Source organism: Boleophthalmus pectinirostris, unplaced genomic scaffold, assembly GCF_026225935.1.
Source record: "Boleophthalmus pectinirostris isolate CB_2022bp ecotype Guang Dong unplaced genomic scaffold, ASM2622593v1 HiC_scaffold_23, whole genome shotgun sequence".
Classification (NCBI taxonomy): domain Eukaryota; kingdom Metazoa; phylum Chordata; class Actinopteri; order Gobiiformes; family Gobiidae; genus Boleophthalmus; species Boleophthalmus pectinirostris.
This window is the reverse complement of record NW_026571207.1, coordinates 31,876,778-31,901,991: the sequence shown is the minus strand read 5'-3', so window position 1 is coordinate 31,901,991 and position 25,214 is coordinate 31,876,778. Positions and strand designations below refer to the sequence as shown.

At 38.7% G+C, this 25,214-nt stretch overlaps 1 protein-coding gene across 1 annotated transcript in view; it reads left to right on the top strand.

The window, feature by feature from the left end:
• The window catches only part of LOC110157711 (filamin-B), a 115,378-nt gene that overhangs the window by 59,338 nt on the left and 30,826 nt on the right, over positions 1-25,214 (top strand). The window contains 16 exon segments of the mRNA XM_055159537.1: positions 5-131; positions 699-835; positions 1,712-1,905; positions 2,444-2,557; positions 3,268-3,411; positions 14,816-14,939; positions 18,296-18,456; positions 19,819-19,909; positions 20,545-20,699; positions 21,120-21,237; positions 21,487-21,566; positions 21,793-21,972; positions 22,629-22,664; positions 22,666-22,944; positions 23,725-23,827; positions 24,597-24,797. Coding sequence (XP_055015512.1) covers positions 5-131; positions 699-835; positions 1,712-1,905; positions 2,444-2,557; positions 3,268-3,411; positions 14,816-14,939; positions 18,296-18,456; positions 19,819-19,909; positions 20,545-20,699; positions 21,120-21,237; positions 21,487-21,566; positions 21,793-21,972; positions 22,629-22,664; positions 22,666-22,944; positions 23,725-23,827; positions 24,597-24,797 — 2,244 coding nt within the window.

Sequence of the window (25,214 nt, the reverse complement as noted above, 5' to 3'; positions counted from 1 at the left end):
TCAGAGGGTGTGGAGGAGCCGGTGAAGCTGGTCTCCTCTCAGGACGGAGTCTACTACTATGAATATCACCCCAAAACTACAGGAAAATACAGTATCAGCATCACATGGGGAGGACAGCACATCCCCAAGAGGTCAGACAAAACACGAAATAGTAAAAATAGTGTTGCTCTACTCTATTGACCAGTCTTAAAAAAATTGTTCATAAACAGCAAATGTCCAGTTACATACCCTTGTGGTCACCTATTTGTATGCGACAGTAACTCATTTTGTGCACTGACCTGAAGGTTGGCAGTTCAAATCCTGTTCTCAACATAAACATCATTGGTTTAGCGGTCAGACCCACTGACCCACAGGTTGGTGGTGTAATTCCATCTCCCACAGATCAATGCTTTTTTGTGTCCTTAGGCAAGACATTTAGGCAACCCATCTCACCCCTAGTATGTGTGTGTGAATGGGTGAGTGGTTCCTTGTTGTAAAGAGCTTTGAGTGCCTTGAAGGTAGAAAAGCGCTGTATAAAAATGTGACCGTTTACCAAAAACAAAAAATTAAGTACATGAAGTTAAAAGCCTGGATAGATTTCACATGGAAAGTAATGCTTGGAAAGTAAACTGCCTTGTGTAATTAATTCATTTTTCAGAGCCTGATCATAAATAATCTGGTTAATAGATGGGTGCTTGTCTGATTTTCTGCCTGTTCAGTCCATTTGAGGTCTCGGTGGGGCCCCAGGCAGGTCCTCAGCAGATCCGAGCCTATGGTCCTGGTCTGGAGGGAGGGACTGTGGGAAAACCAGCTGCTTTCGTCGTGGAGTCCATCGGCACCGACGTGGGAGTCCTGGGTCAGTGTCAATAAATACATCTTGATCAGACATGAAACCTAAGAGTCCTGTCCATACGAATAGTGTTAACTATGAGAGGAAACAATCATTTATTTATTACTCATTTACTGACACTGCATTGACTTATTGACCCAAGCAGGAAAAAAGTCATATTGATTGATCCTTTTTTTAATCATATATATTTAAAGAGTAGAACATTCTCTCATCCAAAACATGCCTTAAGAGGTTTTAGATGTCACCCATGCATGTTTGAGTCATCTTGTGATATCTCCCAGGCCCTATTCAAACCCTCCTTACAGTTAGCTGTAAAATTCTGTCCGCCCACAAGCCTACATCACCCATGCTCCCACACGACAACTCTCCAAAAATATACAAAAACATGATACAAAACAGCACACAGCAACTTGACAAACCTGATGTGATATGTAGCAGTTTTATGAGTGGGATGCAAACTGATTGTGTTGTGATAGCGCTCAAAAGGGGAGTAACTTAGCATGGAGAGCAAAGGGAGAGGGGAGACACAAAGTACCAATAGCAAAAGTGCAACTTACTAAACCTTTTAATATGCTGTTTGTGGTAAATATAGTATTTCCAAAACAATAAATGTTAGCAGTTGTTACTCTATAGAAGGAAAAAAAAGTATGTTTCTGTTCATCTTTAGAAAAATCAAAGATGAATGGATAATATACAGCAAAATAATCCAAGTAAATACCATATAAAAAAATCCAGAATTTTTACCACCATCCAAAGAGATTCAACTAATCCTGGTCATGATTTCAACTTTAGCAATGATTCAGTGATCTGCTGATCATATAAATAACTGACACAAACATTTCAAATATGTAAGACTTTGTGTTTTGGACTGTTGCCGTGCAGGTTTTGCAATCGAGGGCCCGTCCCAGGCTAAGATCGAATGTGAGGACCAGAACGATGGGTCATGTGACGTGAAGTACTGGCCCACGGAGCCCGGGGAGTACGCCGTCCATGTGACCTGTGATGAGGAGGACATCGAGCTCAGTCCATTCATGGCCTACATCACCCCAGATAACCACAACAGCTTTGCAGAGAAGGTAAATGAGAGAGAACTGGTTTAGTCCTGGTTCAGTCCTGGTTCAGTCCTGGTTCAGTCCTGGTTCAGTCCTGGTTCAGTCCTGGCTCAGTCCTGGCTCAGTCCTGGCTCAGTCCTGGCTCAGTCCTGGCTCAGACCTGGTTTAGACCTGAGTTTTTTCCTTGCTTAGTCCCAGTTTAGTTCTCATTTAATTCCTATTTTTTGACATAAGGTTTTTGTTCTTGCTTAGACCTGGTGTGGACCTGGTTTAGTCTTGTAATATACCTAGTTTAGACCAGGTTTTGTCCTGGTTAAATTCTACTGCTGCTCCTCAGTTCATTCATGGCCTATGTCACACCAGACAGCCACAGGAGTTACCCAGAAAAAGTAAACAGGCCTAGTTTGAATAGCCTAATTTTTATTTTCATTCATGTTTGCTGAACTGACTCAAAGGGTCATGGTCTATGTAATTTTGATTCAATATACTAGTGTATTGTAATAAAGTAAAACAAAAAGATAGTCCAGACACAATGATGTTAACATGTGTTCCTTCTCCACAGGTCCAGGCGTATGGTCCTGGTTTGGAGAAGTCTGGGTGTGTCATAAACAAACTGGCAGAGTTCACTGTAAACACTAAAGACGCTGGAAATGGACCACTCAAAATCACTGCTCAGGTAAGATACACAAAGTCTAAAAAGTTAAATAATGGATTCAAATCTCCACTGACTCTTTTATGAACTTTTATGGCTGCGCTTACTGATTTTGTCCAATTTAGTCCCAGTCTTGATGTGGCGTGCATGTAAGCGCCAAAGCATGAGCGTCTATACTGCTATGGACAATTTAAAAGCACAGTTTTTTATTCATGTTTAAGTACAATGCAAAGTTATCTACATCACTAGAAATGTAACCAGGGATTCTATTATTAAGGCAGGGCACGGTGTTTAGTTTTACAACAAATCCTGTTGTATTCTTCATGCATGACTACATAATTATGCCATGTATTGTAATATTGCCCCTCACCGTCTCTCTCACTCTGTCCCTTCTTTCTTTTACAGCCTTCTCTCTCCTCCCTCTCTTCTTTTGTCTTTGCTTTGTGTTTTTAAATTCTCTTTAAATTGTGATGAATTAATGATGTTTACAATGATCAGATATCAGGTTTGTCATGACAGTTACCAAGGTGTTCCTCAAGGGTCGATTTGGGGCCCATTTTCTTTTAACTGTAGCTGGGCTTTTTCTTGCACATGGATCAGTATTGAGTATTTTTTAGTATGGAATTAGTTAAAATTTTAGTATAGTGATCTGTGTATTGTTTTTATTTACAATTCTAATTACTCTAAGTTACAAATGGATTAATATGTTGTTATATTAAACTTTTTTCCCCCAGGATTCCGAGGGTAAGCCTGTGGACGTGAAGGTTGTATCTAAAGGAGACGGCCTCTACTCCTGCTCCTACACTCCCTCTGCAGCTCTAAAACATACAGTCTGTGTGTCCTGGGCGGGAGTGAGCGTCCCCAACAGCCCATTCAGGGTAAGCCCGCCGGGACCACCCAAATATACCTCTTCCAAGCTCCTCTTTAACACCAAAAACATCACGGTTTTCAAATCCAAATCCGAGCCGGAGAAACAAATTACAGAAAAGTCCGTGGAGATACTAAAGAACCAAACCAACGGCGAATCGGAAAACTTAGTTGAGATTCAAACTACGACTGTTATCCAATCAGAAAGCTTGGTTCAGATTAAAAAGACAAATATCGTCCAATCAGAAGTGGCCGTGAATGATGTTACCCAAAGCACTGAGACAAATGAAAAACGCAGAAGACCTGTTATTATTGTTACGTACTCTGTGGAGGAGAGATTCAACTAAAACAGTGCATGTAAAAAGGCCTACATTAATGAAAAATGATTAAATTACTATAATCAGTTCGCTTCAATCAATCAGTGTAGTTCATTTCTAGGTATACTATCTTACAATCGTTGCAAACTGTTATTTCCTACAAATGCAGTCTGATTTTATTAAGATCATGTGTTTTAACCTTAAATTCAAAATCCAAAAAGATGGGTAAACCGTTTTAAAAAAGGTTCTTCAATCATAAGTGTACTCGGTGCCTAAACCTGCAGACAGAGCACAGGCAGCATTAGCTCTGATGTCTGGCTGCAGGTGCTGGGGTTTAGGTAGTGAGGATTCAGATCAAAGAGAGTCTTTTGAACCAACTGGATTTCAGCCCTGAAATTGGCATCCCTAATGAGAGACTCCCGTGAGACTCATTCTGCTTTCTGATTGGATGATCGTCTTGAGAACCAAAACGCCAGATTATAACTTTAACTACTTGGTCATCACGTGCAATGTTTTTGTAATTAAGAATAAAACAGCATTAGAAAAGCTATATTTGATTTGAACACGTTTACCTCATACAGAGATAGGTCTTGCTTTCAATAGAGGACTCATAGTTTAAAAATATAATACGTATACATAAAATATACATTGTACTCAAAGAAATGTATTTCATTTTTTCTTTATTATATAGTAATTCTTGTTTTTGTCTAATCAAACAAATGAAAAATATTGTCATAATTTCATATCCTAATTTCACATTTCATTCAGTTACGCCGCCTACAGTACAGTCTTCTTTTTTAGTATTATGTTGCCTGAGTATTTTACCTGCACTAATCAACCAGTATTTAATGTATTACTAATCCCCTGATCACGTTAGATTTTTGTTTTATAATTATCACATGTCACTGTTTAGATGGTTGCACCTTCCTGTATTTTTTTTTTTACTCACTGTCTCTGTTCACTGTGTAACTTTGCATAGAAGCACATAATGTTAATAACTGAATGAAAGTTTCCTTTTAATTTTTTTTTTTAACGCTAACAATATACATCGATCAGACCTAATATTACGACCACTGCCCTGAGACAACCACGCAACACTTTTCTATCACAATCTGAAATGTGTTAGTGGTACCAAACTGACCACTGACTTCCGGGGCTAGACTACCGGGGCTAGACTGCCGGGGCTAGACTGCCGGGGCTAGACTTCGGGGCTAGACTGCCGGGGCTAGACTGCCGGGGCTAGACTGCCGGGGCTAGACTGCCGGGGCTAGACTGCCGGGGCTAGACTGCCGGGGCTAGACTGCCGGGGCTAGACTGCCGGGGCTAGACTGCCGGGGCTAGACTGCCGGGGCTAAAGCTTCTCTGGTACATTCTAATTACTGTAGCATGGAAAAGGCCTACAAGTTTGGCATTAAACCAGCTTTAAAGCAGATCTAAAGCGGGACCAAAGCGGGACCAAAGCGGGACCAAAGCGGGACCAAAGCGGGACCAAAGCGGGACCAAAGCGGGACCAAAGCGGGACCAAAGCGGGACCAAAGCGGGACCAAAGCGGGACCAAAGCGGGACCAAAGCGGGACCAAACCCTGCATTAAATCTGGACTAAACCCTGAACTAAATCAGGACTAAACTGGGGCCAAACCCTGGACTAAATCGGGATTAAACCTGGATTTGAGATGACATTGTCTTGTTTCCTTGCAATCTAAATTTATCACGCAATGAAATTCTTCCTTTCAGCGAGTGGTCTTAATGTTGTGTCTGATTGGTGACTGTACTAACTCAATGTCACTGCCACTGTTGTATTAATCCCAGAGCCTTACTCTGTCAACCATTTACTCCATTTATTTCATAATATGGCTAATTTGGTATAGAACTGTGCAATATGTTTTTAAAGTCAATAATTTTAATGTTTTACTAAGAATCTATACTAATTTGGCTGTTTTATGTCCTCTTACCTTTTTATTTTGTTTTTAAGATACTAGATATAATGATCATTTCTACTTAAAGGTCCTATATTATGCAAATTGACTCTTGTGAGTTTTAAGTCATGTTATAATGCTGTTACCTCATCAAAAACAGACCTGGAATTATGTTTTGTTTCATTCACACGTCTTGAGTGACACTTTATTAATCGTCTGTCTACATCTCCAAAGCCCAAAATGCTCTGTTCCACCTTGTGATGTCATGAAGCAGTAGTTTTCAAATTAACAGCTACCTTTTACCTTTGGCTCAGAGATTGGCAATTCCAGAGCTGAAATTATCCAAATGATTCTAGTGAAGGTGTGTGGAGTTTAAAAGCTCTGTGGGCCACTTCCTGTATTACCACATGACATCACACGGTGGAACACGGTGTTTTCAGCTTGAGAAAAGAACTCAGCCTAAATATGCAGCATTTGTGTGTCAAATGTGTGAATGAAACAAAACACAACTCCAGGTCTGTTTTAGATGAGGAAATATTATACCAAACATCAGAAAATAGCATAATATGGGCTCTTTAAAACAACTGCAAAAACAGAACAGGCAAGTGTTTGTCACTGTGCAGCTCAAATTCCATTACGGGTTCAGAGAAATAAGGTTCTGGTATTTAATTCAGATTTTTTTTTTAAATTTTCCTAACTATAATTGGAGTTTTCATGGCACTTAAAGCTCTGTACACTGCTGTATTGTTCGAAGGGACTGTTAGCAGCTGTTCTTCCTGATGATGTTTGCACTCACACACTATAAAACACACATGCTATTAAAACGCATTGTAAAAACGCACTGTAAAAAAAAAAAAAGTGTGAGAAACTGCCACCGGGGCCTGCGCGCGGTGTGACCAGGTTTTTGGATACGATTCAGGAATCTGAGGGGAAATCCCAAAGGTGTGACAGGAATGAAAAATAAAAAGGTCTTTGGTTTAAGGAAGTCTAAACACAAAAGCAGGTTGTAATGTTACCTAGGCAACGTGAGCAGTTGGAAAGTGGTCGGCGCTACGGCTGCAGGTTTAACTGCAATCGAAATCGCGTTTTGAATAGATGTGCCTTGTGGTCCCGCTGGAGGAAGTGTCTGGGGAGTGGGAAGTCTGGGAGTCCCCGCTTAGGCCGGGATAAGGAAAAAAAAATGCAAGGATGGAATTTGAATGGACACAATTGGCAAATCAAAGGCTGCGATTTTTGAAGTACAATAATTTTCCTGTACTATACAAATGACAAAATATACAAAAGCTTATTCTACATAAAAACTGCTAAGCCTGTAGTTAAAGGGCCCATACTACACAAAGCTTTAAGCCATATTATAATTAGTGTTGTCAAGAGATTTAAAAAATTGAGAGATTAATTAATTATGATCTATAATTAATTCATCTAATTAATCTCTTTTTTAATCTCACCTAAAAATTGCTGAGAAAAGCCTCAACTTGAGGTATTTTTATTTAAATTCATTATTACATTATGGCACATCAAAGGACTGATATACAACAAAAAAAGTGACTTTATAAAGTCATTTATTGTTTAACAAACTTTAAGAGGTGCAGTCATTTACATTCCACAGTGTCATCATTATTGTTACTGTTACTAATCTGCATAAATAAACTCAACTTTACAACATATAAACCATCACCACTCTAGAGCCACATCAGCCCGTTTGACATTAGAATGTGTTTAATGCAGCTTTGCACAAGTCTCACAGAAAAGAAACTTAAAACCGCATGGCTAATCTGCATAAATTAAGCGGAGAAAATTTAAAAAATTAAAAAACGCTCTTGTGCTGATGTGGTTCAGCTTCTGTCAGACTAAGGGACATGACTCAGTGGAATATAGATGTTCTCTCTGTGACAGAGGATGTTGATGCTGAAGGTGAGTCTGTTCTGTGTCTGTGTCGCGATGTTTTCAGAGATCAGACATGTGCAGGTTTATCACAGATGCAGGCAGGAACGGGAATGAAAATTACAATTCTTTGTGGGAGCGATGTGTTATTGTACCAACAACACATAAAAACAGATTTTATGATAAGGCAACTCGCATACAGAAACAGTAAATTTAGAGATTAAAAATGAGATTAACGCGATTAAAAAACATAACGCGCTAAATATGACTGTAATTAATTAATCGCAATAATTTCACACCCCTAATTATAATGCTGTTACCTCATCAAAACCATACCTGGAGTTGTGTTTTGTTTCATTCATGCATGTTTGAGTACCACTTTATTATTAGTCTGTGTACATCTCCAAAGCTCAAAATGCTCTGTTCCACATTGTGATGCCTCTTACCTTTTGTCCAGTAGACATTGGAAAGGTGTATGGAGTTTACAAGGTGTATGGAAATTGTAAGATTTATGGAGTTTACAAGCACTGTGGAGCACTTCCTGTATTACCACATGACGCCACAAGAGTGTTTTCTGTTTGAGAGAAGAACTCGGCCTTAATATGCAGGGTTTGTGTGTTAAATGTGTGAATGAAACACAAAACAATATAGATCAGAAAATAGCGTAATATGAGCCCTTTAATCAATCAATCAACTTAATAACTTTATTTATCCCTTAGGACAAATTTAGATCTGTGAAATGTGATTCTTGTATTAACGCGTCTATTCATGTTTTAGTCCTTTTGTCAGTTCTTCTGTATGCGGTTAGAATGTGAACTTTGAACAGAATTATATTATTAAAACAGAAAACAAATAAATGAATCGCAATTGAAAAGCTTGTCAGAAAATTTGGATAGTTTTCCCAAATTAAAAATGATTTTCAGTTCAGTGCAACAATTATATTTGCAATATTTCAATCCATATTAATTTCAATTTCAGAGCATATTTTGAACACATACAAGGGTGTAAGTGTAGGTGTCCAAATTACTATGTCTTGTAGCAGCACGAATATTTGCATTTTGTCTGTAGAGGGTGGAAAATGTATCTATCTATAATTGTTCCCTTTGATTTTCCTCCATGCAACGCTTAGATTCGGCTTTTGTTCAGCTTTGTTACCCGAACGCCTTCTCCAGTTTTCCACCTCACCCTTCGCGAGAGGGTGGGGCAGAAAATTGGTGCTCTGTCAGATTACTCCAGGGAGGGCAGTTATTTTTCCCCCAGGGGCATATTCAGATCCAGGCATGAGGTTGAGGCTTGGATCAACGCGTGTAATCCTTGGTGTAACAAACAAACGTAAAATATAGAAACATATTTGTAGAGGAGGGCGTGGCTTTTCAGGTAGACTCACTGTACTGAGCCACAAACATGGACTGTGTAAAGAAGTGGACTAAGGGAGCGTGACGTCACCTATAGCGTTCGTCTCCAGTCAAATGAAGCTCAAGATGCTGGCGGTTATAGGAACCAAATATGGCGCCAGGTCAATATTAGGAATAGGAATTTATTTATGGACAATAGCGGAATAAAAACACCAGGATCATGGAGAGCGGGTTAAAGGGACAGTCCGGATTTTGGACGAAGTGTTGGAGATGTATGGATACACTTTTAAAAAAATATTCCATCCAGTCCTTGTATTTGCAGAGGTCTTACCCACTCCACAAAACACCTATACCTTTACTATAGATGTAAATGTTTGTGTTGATAGAATAATTTTAGAATTAAAACCAATTTCTGTTTGCGAAGAACATACCGTATTTTCCACACAATAGAGCGCTCTGGATTATAAGGCGCACTGTCATTGAATGGTCTATTATCGAACTTTTTTCACATATAAACCGCACTGGACTATAAGGCGCATTAAACGAAACACAACAGTTAGATAAGTCAGTCAAACTTTATTTAACACGTTCACAATATCTCTCAAATTTGTTCAGTTGTAACGTGTAAAGAAAATACTGTCTGAGAGCACTAAATTGTTAGTGTATTCACAATAACTCATAATTGTTCAAACAGTCCCTCTCGTCATTATCCGAGTCAGTGTGGTTACTGTTCCCTGGCAGTTCAGTGATGATTCTGGTCTTGGTGAAAGCTCGGACCACAGTTGATACTGATCCTTAGCCCAGGCGTCCACGATCCATTGGCAGATCATGGCGTAAGTCGCTCGGCGCTGTCTCTCTGTCTTGGTGAATGTGTGTTCTCCTTCTCTCATCCACTGCTCCCACGCAGCTCGCACTTTAACTTTATAACAGCCTTGAGTTTAAAGTGGGCGTTGTAAGTGTGTCTCTTGACAGGTGCATTTTGATATTAAATAATTACAGTATGTATTATTCCGTGATGCTCCTGACTATGGGAGCCGTAATGCTGCAGAGGGTGTGGCTTTGTGGTTTACTAAAGTCGTACTAAGACACCCCAATAAATTTATATATAAGACGCTCTGGATTATAAAGTGCAGTCTTTCTTTCTGATGAAATTAAAGGCTTTAAAGTGCGCCCTATAGTGCAGAAAATACAGTAGCCTAAATGTTCAGGATCTGTGTGTTAAACATGTGTGAATGAGACAAAACACAACTACAGGTTTGTTTGTAATGAGGAAACAACAATCAAAAGCTATCGTAACAAGGGCTAGTTTAACAACCCATTACTTTTTATAATTTCTTCGTCACGCTATTTGACAAGCTAGTTCAAATACTGTTAATGCTTTACATTGTGTACCCTTTAAATTACTTCAAACTGCATGCACCTGGTTTCTTTATACTAAGTAAATAGAGCACACCGTTTTAAGTTGCTTATTACACAACTGCTCATTCAAAGTTACAAATCTCAAATTCATATATACAAAAGCTGTTCACTGAAGTATGACAGCATTTCCATAGTCCCATTCAAGTTTGGTTTGGTACAAGTCCTGGAGTGTTTTAAGAGTCCCCCCCCCACACCTTTTATTTTAGATAGTATTGCATGGAACTTGTTTTCAAACCTGTCTCTAGCCACTCCTTGAGGATAAGGTAATGTGAGAAAGTCAACAGACAAGCCCACTTCTGGATCCTGGCAAAGCAGCGTGAACCCATGCACCCTTATATGAGATGGGGAACACCTCAAGTGAACTTTATCATCACATGGTATTGTTGGCAGAGTGGTGAGCCTGTGTCCTTGCCCCTTTTATGTTGAGGTTCTGGGTTAGATTGCTTCATGTATCTGTTTTTCAGTGAGGTTAGACTCTGCGTGGAGTTTGCATGACTTCTCTGTGTTTATATTTTACTTTGTATCCTGTCTCTTGCATTTTAGACAATTTCGGCATGGCACTACACATTTTATAGATCAGAAAATAGCATGATTTAGCAGCTTTGTCTTCTTGTTTCCTCATCACAGACATACCTGGAGTTGTGTTTTGTTTCACTCAAACATGTTTAACACACAAACCCTGCATTTTTAGTTTTTCTCTGAAACTTTAAACGCTCTGTCCAAGCTTGTGATGTCGCGTGGTAATACAGCAAGTGCTCCACTGTGCATTTAAACTCCATACAGCTTCACTCCACTAATTTGGATAATTTCAGCCCTGGAATTGCTGATTTCTACTGAAGTAAATCTTAAATGTCACTGTAACATCACAAGGTTGAACAGAGCATTTTGAGCTCTGGAAATGTAGGCAGACTAATAATAAAAGGTTAGTCAAACGTGTAAGATAAACAAAACACAACTCAAGGTAACATTCTAACACGGATTAAAGCTCACGAGTCAATTTTGTGTAATATAGGACCATTCAAATTTGTTTAGTGGTGCCAGTTTGTTCAAATGAGGGACTTGATATACCCAGATGTAGGTGTCAGGTTTTGTCATGCAAACTGTCAAAGCAAGGCGTAGTAAAACCTTACAGATTAGGTTTTCAATTCCGTATACTGGCAACAGTGTTGGGAAGGTTACTTTTAAAATGTATTCCCCTATAGATTACACACACCAAAATGTAGTTTGTAACGTAATCCATTAAATTACTTAAAGTGAGTAACGTAATCTGAATACTTTGGATTACTTGATTTGCTGTAGAGAAGCAAAGACTAGAATATCTTCACATAAGATGTTTTGTTTGCTAAAAGAAAATAAAAAGCCCTGACTTTACTTCAACAAATTAAAAATATTATTGATAGAAGAGGAGACATGGTCCGCGCAGCATGGTTTAGTCCTGTTAAATCCTGTTTGAGACCTAGTTTAGACCTGGTTTTAGACCTGGTTTAGACCTGGGTTTAGACTGGGTTTAGACCTGGTTTGGACCTGGGTTTAGACCTGGTTTAGATCTGGTTTGAACCTGGGTTTAGACCGGGTTTAGACTGGGTTTAGACCGGGTTTGGACCTGGTTTAGACCTGGTTTAGACCTGGTTTAGACCTGGTTTAGACCTGGTTTAGACCTGGTTTAGACTTGGTTTAGTGTCCGGCAATGTGTGGAATTACGAAAAAAAAAAAAAAAAAGGGGATATAGCCCAAAATATGAAAACAGGAAAATACCGCAGTGTAATCCATTTATTTCAACCAAGTAACTGTAATCCAAGTACTACTCACTGAAACAGTAACTGTAACTGAATACAGTTATTCATAATTTGTACTCTGATTACGTAACTCTGGTACATGTAATCTGTTACTCCCCAACACTGACTGGCAATGCATACTGTCCTTGTGTCAATGGGCAAGACATGTCCACCCGCTTACCTGTGTTGTGTGTGCGAGTATTAGCTTGGTCATTAGTAAAGTATTATACATAGGCCCGTTACAATAATTATACTTATCTTTCAGGATGTATAAAATGAAACAATACAACAATTTTGGGGCTCTAGTTGTATTGTGTGTACTTTTTTTTTTTTTTTGCAGTACCATACAGCAATTGAAGGTCAAACATCTTACAGCTTCTAACTTATATGACCGATTATTAGAGTATCATTAAGAAGTTGCCGATACGATACATACCTCGATACAGTGAGCTTTCGATTGGATACGGTTACATAAAAATAAAGGCTAAATCATTGCTGTGTTGCTAAAAGTCTTCTTGTGCAGAGTGAATATGAAACACACCCATTTTAATCATTTAAACAGTGAATATGTGAAATGTGTCGCATGCACCACAAAAAAAAAAAAAAAAAAAAAATCTAGCCAAGTTAAGATTGAATTAAAGTTTTATCATGATTTGAGGAAATTTCACTTGACAAGTATAATTACCTATCAGCGAAATGAGAGTTTTTGTACTTGAAAATACACTTGCTACACTTAAAATAAGAAAAACAACAACTCTTTGTCCTTAAAATAAGAATTGAAATCGAATGTTGCTTGAATTAAGAAAAAGACTTTGGTAGAATCTACTCAAATGAAGTCATGTTCTTAATTTAAGCCATTCTACCCTAGATATAATTTTTTGCAATGTGAACGAGTTTCCTTCCTATAAACAAACAACAAAACTGTAAGTTGTAACAAAATAATTTATTAAAATACACCAAAAAATACTCTTGGTGATATATCAATACGGCAGTCCCCAATATTGACACTGTATCATCACATTAAACGATACGATATATCGATATTTCAGTATTTTTGCACAGCCCTACTGATTATAGATCCAGCTTCATTCTTCTTTGTTGCAACTCATGTTTTTCTTAACAATTTTACACATTTAGAATTTGATTTTGGGGGATTATCCTGCTTGAAAGTTATCGTGTCAGTGGCATAAATTAGTTTGTTTTATAGTTTGTCATCTATATTTTCTTCAGCAATATGTAACGCTTCAGAATGTGGTAGCGTGAAATGCTGCACCAAATTGTGAAACATCTTGTGAATTGTTAGGAAAGAGTTGTGTTGTGAATTTAGAGTTTCGTAATCTCAAATATAATGTTGTTCCCGTGTGGTTTATCTCCATTTGTGTCTCGTTCAGATAGTTGTTGTAAGTCTGGTGAATCTTCCTGTTTGCCAAAGTCACACCCGACTCAGGACCTGTTTCGTTGGGCAGCACTAATATCATGGAAGACAGCTGTAAACAAACCTGCAACTGTGCTAGACTTTTAGTTTAAAAGATAGGGATAAATGGGGTCTAAGTCAGGTCTAAGTCAGGTCTAAGTCAGGTCTAAGTCAGGTCTAAGTCAGGTCTAAGTCAGGTCTAAGTCAGGTCTAAGTCAGGACTAAGTCAGGACTAAGTCAGGACTAAGTCAGGACTAAGTCAGGACTAAGTCAGGTCTCAATCCGGTCTCAATCCGGTCTCAATCCGGTCTCAATCCGGACTCGGTTAGAACACAGTCAGGTTGCAGTCAGGTTGCAGTCAGGTCTAAGTTAGGATGCAGTCAGGACTCAGTCAGGACTCAGTCAGGTCTCAGTCAGGTCTAAGTCAGGTCTAAGTCAGGTCTAAGTCAGGTCTAAGTCAGGTCTAAGTCAGGTCTAAGTCAGGACTCATTCAGGTCTAAGTCAGGACTCAGTCAGGACTCAGTCAGGACTCAGTCAGGACTCAGTCAGGACTCAGTCAGGACTCAGTCAGGACTCAGTCAGGTCTATTTACATTAGTTCTATAATAAAACTGAGGTCTTGATAAACCAGGACTTCAGAGCTCCTTGGAGGTCATTAAAACAGATCTGGTCATATATTACACTTTTTCTATGTAATGTATTAACAACTTTTGATTTTGAATCGTACTAATCACCTCACCAGTGTTAACCTGATGATTTCAACGATTTTTTAATAAATTCAGATTTTTCATTTTTAAATGCATTGTGTAGTTTCCCTTTTTGTGTTGACTCCTTGAACTAAAAATGTAAACTTTTACCAAAACATGGAAGAAACTTTACAATGGCTCTACTACTGTTCCTTCATAACTTTGTAAAACTGTGCTTTAAAATTCAAATTAAAAGGGCAGCTCGTGTAATATCAGTGAAAGAATTGAAAGAGTAATAGGCCATAGTTTTGTGATGTTATGAGTAGATTCCAGCACTTTACTGAAAATAAAGATTGATGGTTTGGGGACTGAACCTTGTGGAACCCCATGTTTAATTTGTATGTTAATTTCATTCATAACGTACAGTAGCTTTGAAATACTTGACGTAATTGGGAATATTTTAATTGTTAATTCAAAGTTGGACCCCGTAGACACTCTGGTTTTAGTGTAAATGGATGTTTTCTTGTGAACCACTTTTTGAAATTGCAGCGTGAAGATTTTGATCCATGTAGTTGCTGTGAAAGGTAATTTGTTTATTGTAAGAACATGTTTGAAAGTATTAATGGCGCCTAAATGTTTGCTGTTTGCAGGTGTCTGTGGGCAAAGGGAGCCATCCGAACAACGTGCGCGTGTCTGGGCCTGGAGTGGAGCGCACCGGACTCAAGGCCAACGAGCCCACCCACTTCACTGTGGACTGCTCCGGTGCCGGGGACGGTGAGGCTGTGCTTGAGTAGAATAGTGAAGGGTTTGATATCTCTGCAGTTGCACTATGTAACTTTTTGGTTGGGAGTCCGTCACCTTTTTCTATGTATATCATTGCTCTGCCTGGAATGTTCCACAGTATGATATTAAACAGCTTTACCCTACATTTATTCAATTACAGGTGGTTTTAGCTCAGAAAGACCTAGAAAAACAGGCATTCTGAATATGAGTGGGATTGTCTCTGACCTACAACTTGGTCTGGTTTTATCTCCATGAAGATGGAAAGGTTTAATACCATACTGTGAAACATTCCAGACAAAGGAATAACATCTCCATGGAGAAAACCCTCCACCAGTAAAGTTACACGATGCACCTTTAAGCAAGAAAACATCAAGTCATACTGGCTCGTCAAAGCCCGATCTTGTCAGATCTCAGAAGCTAAGCACAGGCCTGACCTGGACCTGGTTAGTACTTAGATGGGCGAACACTGAGAATTCCAAGTGCCACAGGGGGGCGCCAGTGGTAAAAACTGTTGTTATGTCCTTAGGCAAGACACTTCACCCACTTTGCCTAGTATGAAAGTGGTGTATGCGTGAGTGATGGTGGTGGTCAGAGGGGCCAATGATGCAGATTGGCTGCCTCATTTCTGTCAGTCTGCCCCAGGGCAGCTGTGGCTATAATAGTAGCTTACCACTGTTGAGTGAATGAATAATCAACTGTAAAGCACTTTGGTATCTTGAAAGGTGCTTTAAATATAATTCATTGATTAATTGAATTAATCAGTAATTTAAATATTCACATATTTATCGTCATAGTCAGTTGGGATCCTTGCATCAAAATTCCTGTGTAATCATGTTTCATAGTTTGCTGTGAAACATGCTTTGTATGATTTGTAAAATAGACGATGGTGCACCTTGAGTTTGATCAAGTTTAATATAATAATACAATATAATGCAGACTTGTGGGTTAATTACTTAAAGGGGCTGTACCTGATTTTTATTACCTTATTAACCTTATGCATTCAAAGCATCTGAATTATTAACCACGATGAGTTTATGATCGCTTTTCACTACCCTCTTTTCTGTCACAGTAATTCTAACAACTTGTTGAACAGCTGCTTATACAATATATCTGTACTGGGGCGACTACATAGAAAAAAAAAATACAGGGCCTTTAACTGATGCATGCTGCTTTCACTCTGAAAATGTAACACAGTGACAGTTCTGATTTGTTTTCTGAATTTGAGCTCTGAAATAATATATGGCCTGAGTCAGGTGAAGGTGAATGAACTTAAACAAATACTAGGGCACACTTCAGATCATAAGAGGTAGGGGGTGCTGCACATGTTGTCTGTGTAGAAACTTGACAGCACTCAGGTCATGGAGGACAGCTGTAAACAAACTTGCATCTCCAGCTCAAAAGCCAGGGGACTAAACCGGGGCTAAACTAGGACTAAACAAAGACTAAACGGAGGAATAAACAAAGACTAAATGGAGGACTAAATGGGGACTAAACTGGGGATTAAATGGGGGACTAAACAGAGAACTAAACCAAGACTAATCCAGGTTTATTTACATGAGTTCTACAGTATAATAAAACTGAGGTCTAGATAAACCAGGACTAAAGAGCTCCTTGAAGGACATTTAAACAGAGCTGGTCATATATTACTACTTGGTTATTGTGCATATGTCAGTGCTGTTTCTGTGTCAATGACAATGGGAGGTGTGTTTGACCTGGTTTTGGTCACATTCTTGTTGAGGTCCAGATTCTTGTAATGATTGACACATGACGTAACACAAGGTTTCGGTTTGAGTGAGGCGTAACGAGTTGAGATAAGAATTATGGAACGGTGCCACAATAAAACAAATAAAAGAGGAGTTTATGTGAGAAATCCTTTGATACTTTCCGCCATGGTTAAAAGTGTTCTTTTCAGACATTACTAGTCAAGTTGGAGATATCATCATAAAGGTGCACTGTGTAACTTTTCTGGGGGAGGGTGGGGTCCGCTACCATAAAGATGTTATTGCGCTGTCTGGAGAGTTTCCATGTGTGATATTAAACTTATCTAACATGCACTCCTTTTATCATGGGTCAAACATATCTTTAAAAACATACTTTCCGTTGAGAGCGAGGCCAATTCTCCACAGACATGACTTGTAAATTGTCCGTGCGGCATCTCCTGCTTGCCTCTATGGAGACATAATTTGATTAATGCCATACACTGGAATATTTAAGGTAAAGTAATAAAATCGTCATGGTGACAAGAAGGTGACGGGCAGACAGTGCACCTTGAAGTTTGTCACTTTTAACATTTTATATATAAATAGAATAGACAGAATAGATAGAATAGATAATAGGGATGTAACAATACCCAAATCTCTCGGTACAATATTATCACGATATGCATCTCATGGTACGATATTTATTGCGATATTTTGGAGAGGCTAATGTAATTGTAGATAGGAAACTTTTATTTGCTCTTAAAATACCTTGGCAACATTTTGGTGTGAATTATTGCCGTCATAATCCCAAGAATTCAAGTAAAAAACGTCTTTTCATGTTTGTTGCACTGAAATGAATCATGGGATATGTAGTTTCTGATGTTTCTAAGCTGTTACTATTATTATAAAATCATGTATTTAAGCAAAGAGACTTGTAATTCGATATAGTGTGAGAGCCCACGATATTATTGTGACACTTTTGACAATACAATATCACGATATTCCGGTTATTGTTACATCCCTAATAGATAATAGACAGTATATCTTTTTATGTTCAAATCTTCAAAGTATGTGCCTTCTCAGGGTCAAGAGAAGCAAAGGGCGGCAATTTATTTATACATTTTTTTAAATCTAAAACAATTTTGGAGTTATTTTATTTAATTAATTTATTTATTTTTCACTATATTCCATATCTGTCCATTCATAGTTTTCAGAATCAACAGTGTAAATAATCACAGAAATAAAGAGGAACCATAAATGTAAAGGTGTGTCCAAACATTTGATTGATAGTGTACAAGAAATTACTTCACAGGAGACCAGAGAATTAGAGTGAAAACTGAAATAATTTGGCACAACTTTTTGGCAAAAGTTCTCACAGTATATCCAGGGTCATTACTCTAATCTATAACAAATCATAATAAGAAGAGATTTATGAAAAGCTTTTTTAAGCGGGCTATTCTCAAAAGATCAAGTCTGCAGACAGAACATGAATACATCAGGAAGTAAAGCGAGCAGGGCATTAGAGCTCCCCCTAGTGTCCAGATTAAGAAAGTTTAATATATAGTTAATATATGGTACAGAGCAGGAGGGACAGTCAATGATTAATGATTGACATTAATAAATATCTATATTTTTTGTATTTTTCAGGTGATGTGAGTGTGGGGATTAAATGTGACGCCAACATGGTGGGAGATAAAGAAGCTGATGTGGATTTTGATATTATCCCAAACGCAAATGACACCTTCACAGTGAAATATGTCCCCCCTGCAGCCGGACGCCTCACTGTCAAAGTCCTGTTTACAGACAAGGTATGACAATGTATTAGAAGACTGTTTATGGTTTATTTAAAGGACCCATATTACGCTATTTTCTTTTTTAAAATTATTATTATTTTTATTAATGGATTTGTACAAGTCAATTACATTGAAAGCACAAAATAGAAAAATAGAGCACTTTTTGTACAAACACAATCTATGTTACTTGACATTACTTTTTTTTCCCCCTCCTCCCTTCTTAAATAAAAACACAGGAGTTAACAAATACACAAAAGAACCAAAAACAAAAGGACAAGTGAATTTTTTTTTTTTTTTTTTTTTTTTTTTTAAACCTTGTCTCCTCTCCTTACTTCCTTTCTGTTAGACAACAAATTCACACAAAATCGGGTCTCAAAACTGATATATTGGATCCACAAAACACATGCAATTTTTCCTTTTGAAGTCTCAGTGACATTGTAAGTCTTTAAATCTGAAATATTTCATAAACAGTATTGTACAAATCTTGCATTACTGGTACCTCAGTTTGAAGCCATTTTCTTGTCATTGTTTTCTTTGCTGATAATAAAATAATTCTTAATAGGTATTTGTCTGCTACCGTAGTGACATTTGGGATTTCCCGACCTAAGTACATATATATGAAGTCAAAAGGAACATTGAAACCAAAATATTTTATAAACATTGATGGAGCTCTTTCCAGAAAGGTATGATTTTTGGGCATGCCCACAATAGATGATAATGATTGGCCTCCGAGCTGCCGCATATTCTCCAGCAGCCAGCTCCTACATTTTGGTGACTTTTTTGAACTGGGGAAATTAAAAAACTGATAACATTTACTCTATTTTTGATCTATGTTGTAACGTTGTTTCCTCATCACAAACGGACCCGGTTTGTGTTTTTGTGTTTTGTTTCATTCACACATTTAACACACAAAAACTGCATATTTAGGCTGTGTTCTTCTCTTAGATTCAAACACTCCACTCTTCCACCTTGTGATGTCATGTACAAGAAGTGCTCTTATGTGTTTTTAAACTCCATACACCTTCATTAGAATCACCTGGATAATTTCAGCCTTGGAATTGCCAATCTCTGCTGAACTAACAGTAAAAGGTAGTTGTTATCTTGATAACTACTGCTTCATGACATCACAAGGTGGAACAGGGCATTTTGAGCTTTAGAGATGTAGACAGACTAATAATAAAGGGACATTATAACAGGTCTTAAAACACTCAAGAGAAAACTTTGTATAATATAGGACCTTAAAATTATATCACGCAAAATAAAGTATCGTGGTAGATTTGTGCTTTTTCTCCTGGCTCAGCTCTAGAAAAGTGTATGCAATTTTGTTAGAGAAAGAAAATTGCCTTTTTTATAATTCGAATTTTACTTTTCTAACAGGAAGTGCCTCAGAGCCCGTTCAACGTCAAAGTGGATCCTTCCCATGATGCATCGAGGGTCAAAGCTGAAGGACCTGGAATTTCTCGAACAGGTGAGTTTACTAAAGATTATTACTGAAATCTGGGTTATAATAAAATTCAGTTAAGCTTTTTTTTTTCGTAATATAATAAAAACAAAGCATCTTGTCTTCACAAGGTCTTTCTGTGTGTCTTTAAGAGGTTGATATCTGGTTTGGTCCAGCTTTTGTCCTGAAAAATATGCATGGTGCTTTTTTTTGAACACTTATGTGCAGGGAGAACACTGCACAAAATCTGACTACACAGCTCTCTTTTCTAGTCTGAACTAAAACAGGACTGTGAGGGAGTTTGCAGAAAATTTAAATGATATAATCTGTGGAAAATAATCTAAATTGGCCAACATATCTGTCAAAAAATCTGCATCAGACATGAAAAAACTCAGATTGGTCCATCTCTACTTTAACACTTTAACAGCCTCTCTTCTCTTCAGTCTGCCCCAGGGCAACCATGGCCACATTATCATCTTAGCACAGTGTGTGGAGTGTATGCATCATTTTAAGTTTTTTTGAAAGGCGCTATATAAATTCAGGACTTTTTTGTTTTTTTTTTACCCTCTTACATTTGACTACTGTTGGTTTATTTGATACATTTAATATTTTAGTATATATTTGAAGGCTCATGTGTCTGTGTTGTGCCCCCTGCTGGTCAGGAGTGGAGAGTGGGAAGCCGACTCACTTCACTGTTGTGACTAAAGGAGCGGGCAAAGCTCCTCTGGACGTGGCCTTCTCTGCTCCAGTCAAAGACTTTGAGATCATCGACAACTACGACTACTCCCAGACCGTCAAGTACACTCCAGTCAACCAGGTCAGTGCGTGGACGCTGATAATGTAACAATACCGGTATTTTAGAACTGCACAATGTATTGAAATTGAATCAACATCTCAGTTTTAGTTGACAGAATTAGCAAATCGGAATCGCAAATCGGCGCCAATTACTTTGATTGTAGAATGTGTTTTTTGTTTTTTTTTTAATGGGAAAATCTTTCAAAAATCTTTCATATTTAGTCTTCTTTCAAATGTTGGATGCTCCTGTTGTTGTTTACACTGTACAATGTGAACTGAATCCTATTTTTAAGCCATACATCACAAATCACAATACTGGAAAAACTGCAATTAGTATTAGCTTTAAATAAATATGTAAGTGTACATACATGCTTTAACATTGTGCTTGCTCTTCATTAATATGTTTCGTTTAACCTCTTGTCGTCATGTGTTGTGTGTTCAGGGAGAGATGTCAGTGGACGTGACGTTTGGAGGAGACCCCATCTCCAGAAGCCCCTTCACTGTGGGCGTGGCTGCTCCTCTGGACCTGAGCAGAGTCACCGTGGACAACCTCAGCGGACGTGAGTACATGGACTGGACACACGCGTCTGTCAGCTTTAGGCTCTTTCTTCAGGGTTTGCAATTCACAAGACGGAGCACAACAGTTCAGGTTCAACAACTTGGCCAATGTTTATGTAATTATGGATAAATCGGCATTACAATTGTTCTGGAGAATATTTTATTTAAACTTGTATACCTCGTATCTGGGGACGCAGATAGTGTCATGTTTATGAAATTTTAAATCTTAATCTTATGTTGTTTTGTTGTAGGAGTGGAGGTGGGTGAGGAGCAGGAGTTCACCATTGACACTAAAGGTGCAGGAGGACAAGGTCAGCTGGAGGTAGCGCTGGTGAGTCCTGTCTATTGATTGTAGTTTTCAAAGTCTGACCTGGTGTAGACCTGGTGTAGACCTGGTGTAGACCTGGTGTAGACCTGGTGTAGTCCTGGTGTAGTCCTGGTGTAGTCCTGGTGTAGTCCTGGTGTAGTCCTGGTTTAGACCTGGTTTAGACCTGGTTTAGACCTGGTTTAGACCTGGTTTAGTTCTGGTTTATTTAAGGTGGTATATCTGTCCTCAGATGAGCCCGAGTCAGAAAACAAAGCCGTGCCGTTTGGAGCCAGTCTCTGCAGACCTCTACAAGGTCCGGGTCACTCCCAGAGAGGAGGGTCTCTACGCCGTGAACGTGACCTACGACGGACACCCCGTCCCAGGCAGCCCCTTCCCCATGGAGGCCCAGCTGCCCCCAGACCCCAGCAAGGTGAGCACACTTTTCTCCCAACACAGAAAGTAATTAGATAGAACAAACAAATGCAGGAAAAAAATACACACATTTCTGTAGTAGCTGTAGATGAGCCGCCTTTAATCTTAGCTATAGACTGTATATGTAAATGGACATAGCTAACCTGCTAGCCACCGTGTTCCAAATAGGAAGTGAGCATGGACACTTTTATGGCTCCATCGACTCCAATTCACTTTGTATTTAATAAAACATCACTCCTCTCTGTAACTGCTGTTGTCAGGCTCCTTGTCTTGGTCTTAAAATGTTCATATTAACCCGCTCTACGTGATCCTGGTGTTTTTATTCTTCCATTTTGTTAATCACTTATTATTCCTGATATGGAACTCGGCAACAAATTCAGCCCATAACTGGAAGCCTTGGTGAGCTTCATTTGACTGGAGTCAGACACTATCGGTGATGTCACACTCCTTTAGTCCAATTCTTTACACAGTCTATGATCTTGAAATGTTAAAGGTGTGTTCATTAAAGGTTCCACAGTATTCATTAACAGGCATGAAATATGTGGAATTTTCTTGGCAAAGCAATAACATTTCCATGGAGACAAGCAGACTTTTAAAATAGTGAAGAAGTAGGATTAAGTTTATTTCACCCTCTAAATATTTTTCTTTGTGCAGGTGAAGGCGTCTGGTCCTGGCCTGAAGGGGGGGCTAGGTGGGCTCTCCTGCTCATTTCTCCATCGACACAAACGCTGCTGGGACTGGAGCTCTGGGGCTGACGGTAGAGGGTCCAACCGAAGCCAACATCGAGTGCTCAGACAACGGGGACGGCACCTGCTCTGTGTCCTACCTGCCCACAGAGCCTGGAGAGTACCTGGTCAACATCCTGTTTGAGGGCGTGCACGTGCCCGGGTCGCCCTTCTCCGCGCAAGTGCAGAGACCCTTTGACCCGTCCAAAGTCGAGGCCTCAGGGACAGGGCTGAAGAGGGCCAAGGTGAGAGGGGCAGACAGTTCAGCTTTGAATATTTGCAGCCTGATCCTTGGATACTAACCTTATACATTAAAGGTGCACTGTGTAATTTGTCTGGTAGAGGGTCCGTCACCTGCTTGTCTCCATGGAGATGAGCCTTGAATGTTCCACAGTATGTCCATAAACTCATGAATCTTCATGGAGACTTGCAAGCCAAATTACAGGTTTTACATTTACAATATATTTTTTAGCAATAAATAACACCTGTAGTTGAATAAATGCAAAACAGATTAGTTTAATGCCATACTGTGGAACAAACCATTAACACCTCCATGGAGACTAACAGGTTGTGGACTCCCTCCACAAAAGCTGCACAGTTCGCCTTTAAGAGAAACCTTATTGCACATGTCATATGCAGAATATGGTTCCTGGAGCCTGAGAGAGCACTGAAATGCATTGCAAGATTTTATTTATAAATCTATATATATGAGAATAAAAAAATGCCAAAAATATAATAGAAAACAATAAAAATGTAGGGAAAATTAAATAAATTTCAGTAAATAAAATCAAGAAAAAAATCTAAAATAAAATAAAATATGGCTAAAATATGTATTTATTTGAATAGTGATCGATTTTAATTATTTTAAGTATTTTAATTTATTTTAAGTATTTATAATGTTTAAACTAATATGTGTACTTTTCAGATTTTTACATTTAATAAAACAGCAGAACTTGTAAATATAACTGCTCCAGTCTACCAAGAACACGTAATAATAAAGGTGATTTTAAATGGCGTCTGTGCAGGCGGGAGAGGTGAGCGTGGTGAACGTGGACTGCTCCAAAGCTGGACCGGGTCAGCTGATTCTGGAGGTGGAACCAGATCCTTCGTCTGCAGCAAAAGGAGCAGGTCAGAAAATAATATTTTTTTCTTTTCTTAAAGTTGACTTAAAGGTTCACTATGTAACTTTTCTGGTGGGATGCCTTCAACCTGCTTGTCTCCATGGAGATGCTATTGCTTTTCCCTGGAATGCATTCTTACCATACAGGCAAGTGACTGATCATCAACCAGAAATGTTACGTAGTGCAACTTTGAAGAATCTAGTTTACTTTATGGGATTTGTCTCCTGTTCATCATGATTTCTCTGTTACGCACTTGTTCTCTTTTGATCAAACGCGTAGATTGCTGGATGTTGTGGTGTCTTTAAAGATTTACTATGTGCTTGTTTCCATGGAGGTGTTATGTTGGTGTGGCTATTTTACAACCCCTTTAAGATTTGCTAAATAATAAATTATTAAAATGTGCTATTTTCTGATCTTATAATGTTGTTTCCTCATCGAAAATATCCTTGGAGTTGTGTTTTGTTTCATTCACACATGTTTAACATACAGACCCTGCATACTGAGGCCCTGTTTTCCACCTTGCGATAGCATTTGGTGATACAGGAACTGCTCCACTGTGTTTTTAAACTCCATACACCCTCACTAGAATCATATGGATAAGTTCAGCCCTGGAATTGCCTATATTTACAGAGCAAAAGTAAAAGATGGCAAAGCTCAACTCCAGTAAGGTTTCTGATGAAGTAACAACATTACAACATGGCTTAAAGCTCACAAGAGTCAATTTTGCGTAAAAATAAATGCTTCATCTAAACCTAAGTCCCCTCCCCTGTTTCCAGGTGGCAAAGTGAAGACCGAGGTGGTGGATAATCTGGATGGGACATACACCGTTACCTATGTGCCTCTCACTGCTGGACTCTACACTCTGAAGCTCAAATACGGGGGGCAGACGGTCCCTGGGTTTCCTGCCAAAGTCTCTGTTGATCCTGCCGTGGATACGTCTAAAATCAAGACATTTGGGCCCGGCGTCGATGGAACAGGTACACATGTGTTTAACTGTAGTGTTTTGATACTTGTGATGCCAACTGTAGGCACTGCTCTGTCTGAGGCTTGAATCTGAGCTTCGTTATAACACAGTCTGACCAGAAAGAACTGATTTAGCTGGAATTACAACACATTACAAATCTGTCACACATAAAATTACAGTCGCATGTTGCTCACCATTTTTGCTGAAAATCAAACACCTCAACAGGGCCAGGAAGTAATAATACATTTAATACATTGTTTTCAACTAAAATAGCATTAGGGCAATAAAAGGTAACATATAAATCTAAATATGTTATGTGTTAAAAAAAAAAAATACCCCATGGAAGTGTAGTACCTCCTCTTTAAAGGTGCATTGTGTAACTTTTCTGATGGAGGCTCTATCAAATGCTTTGCGCCACGGAGATGTTATT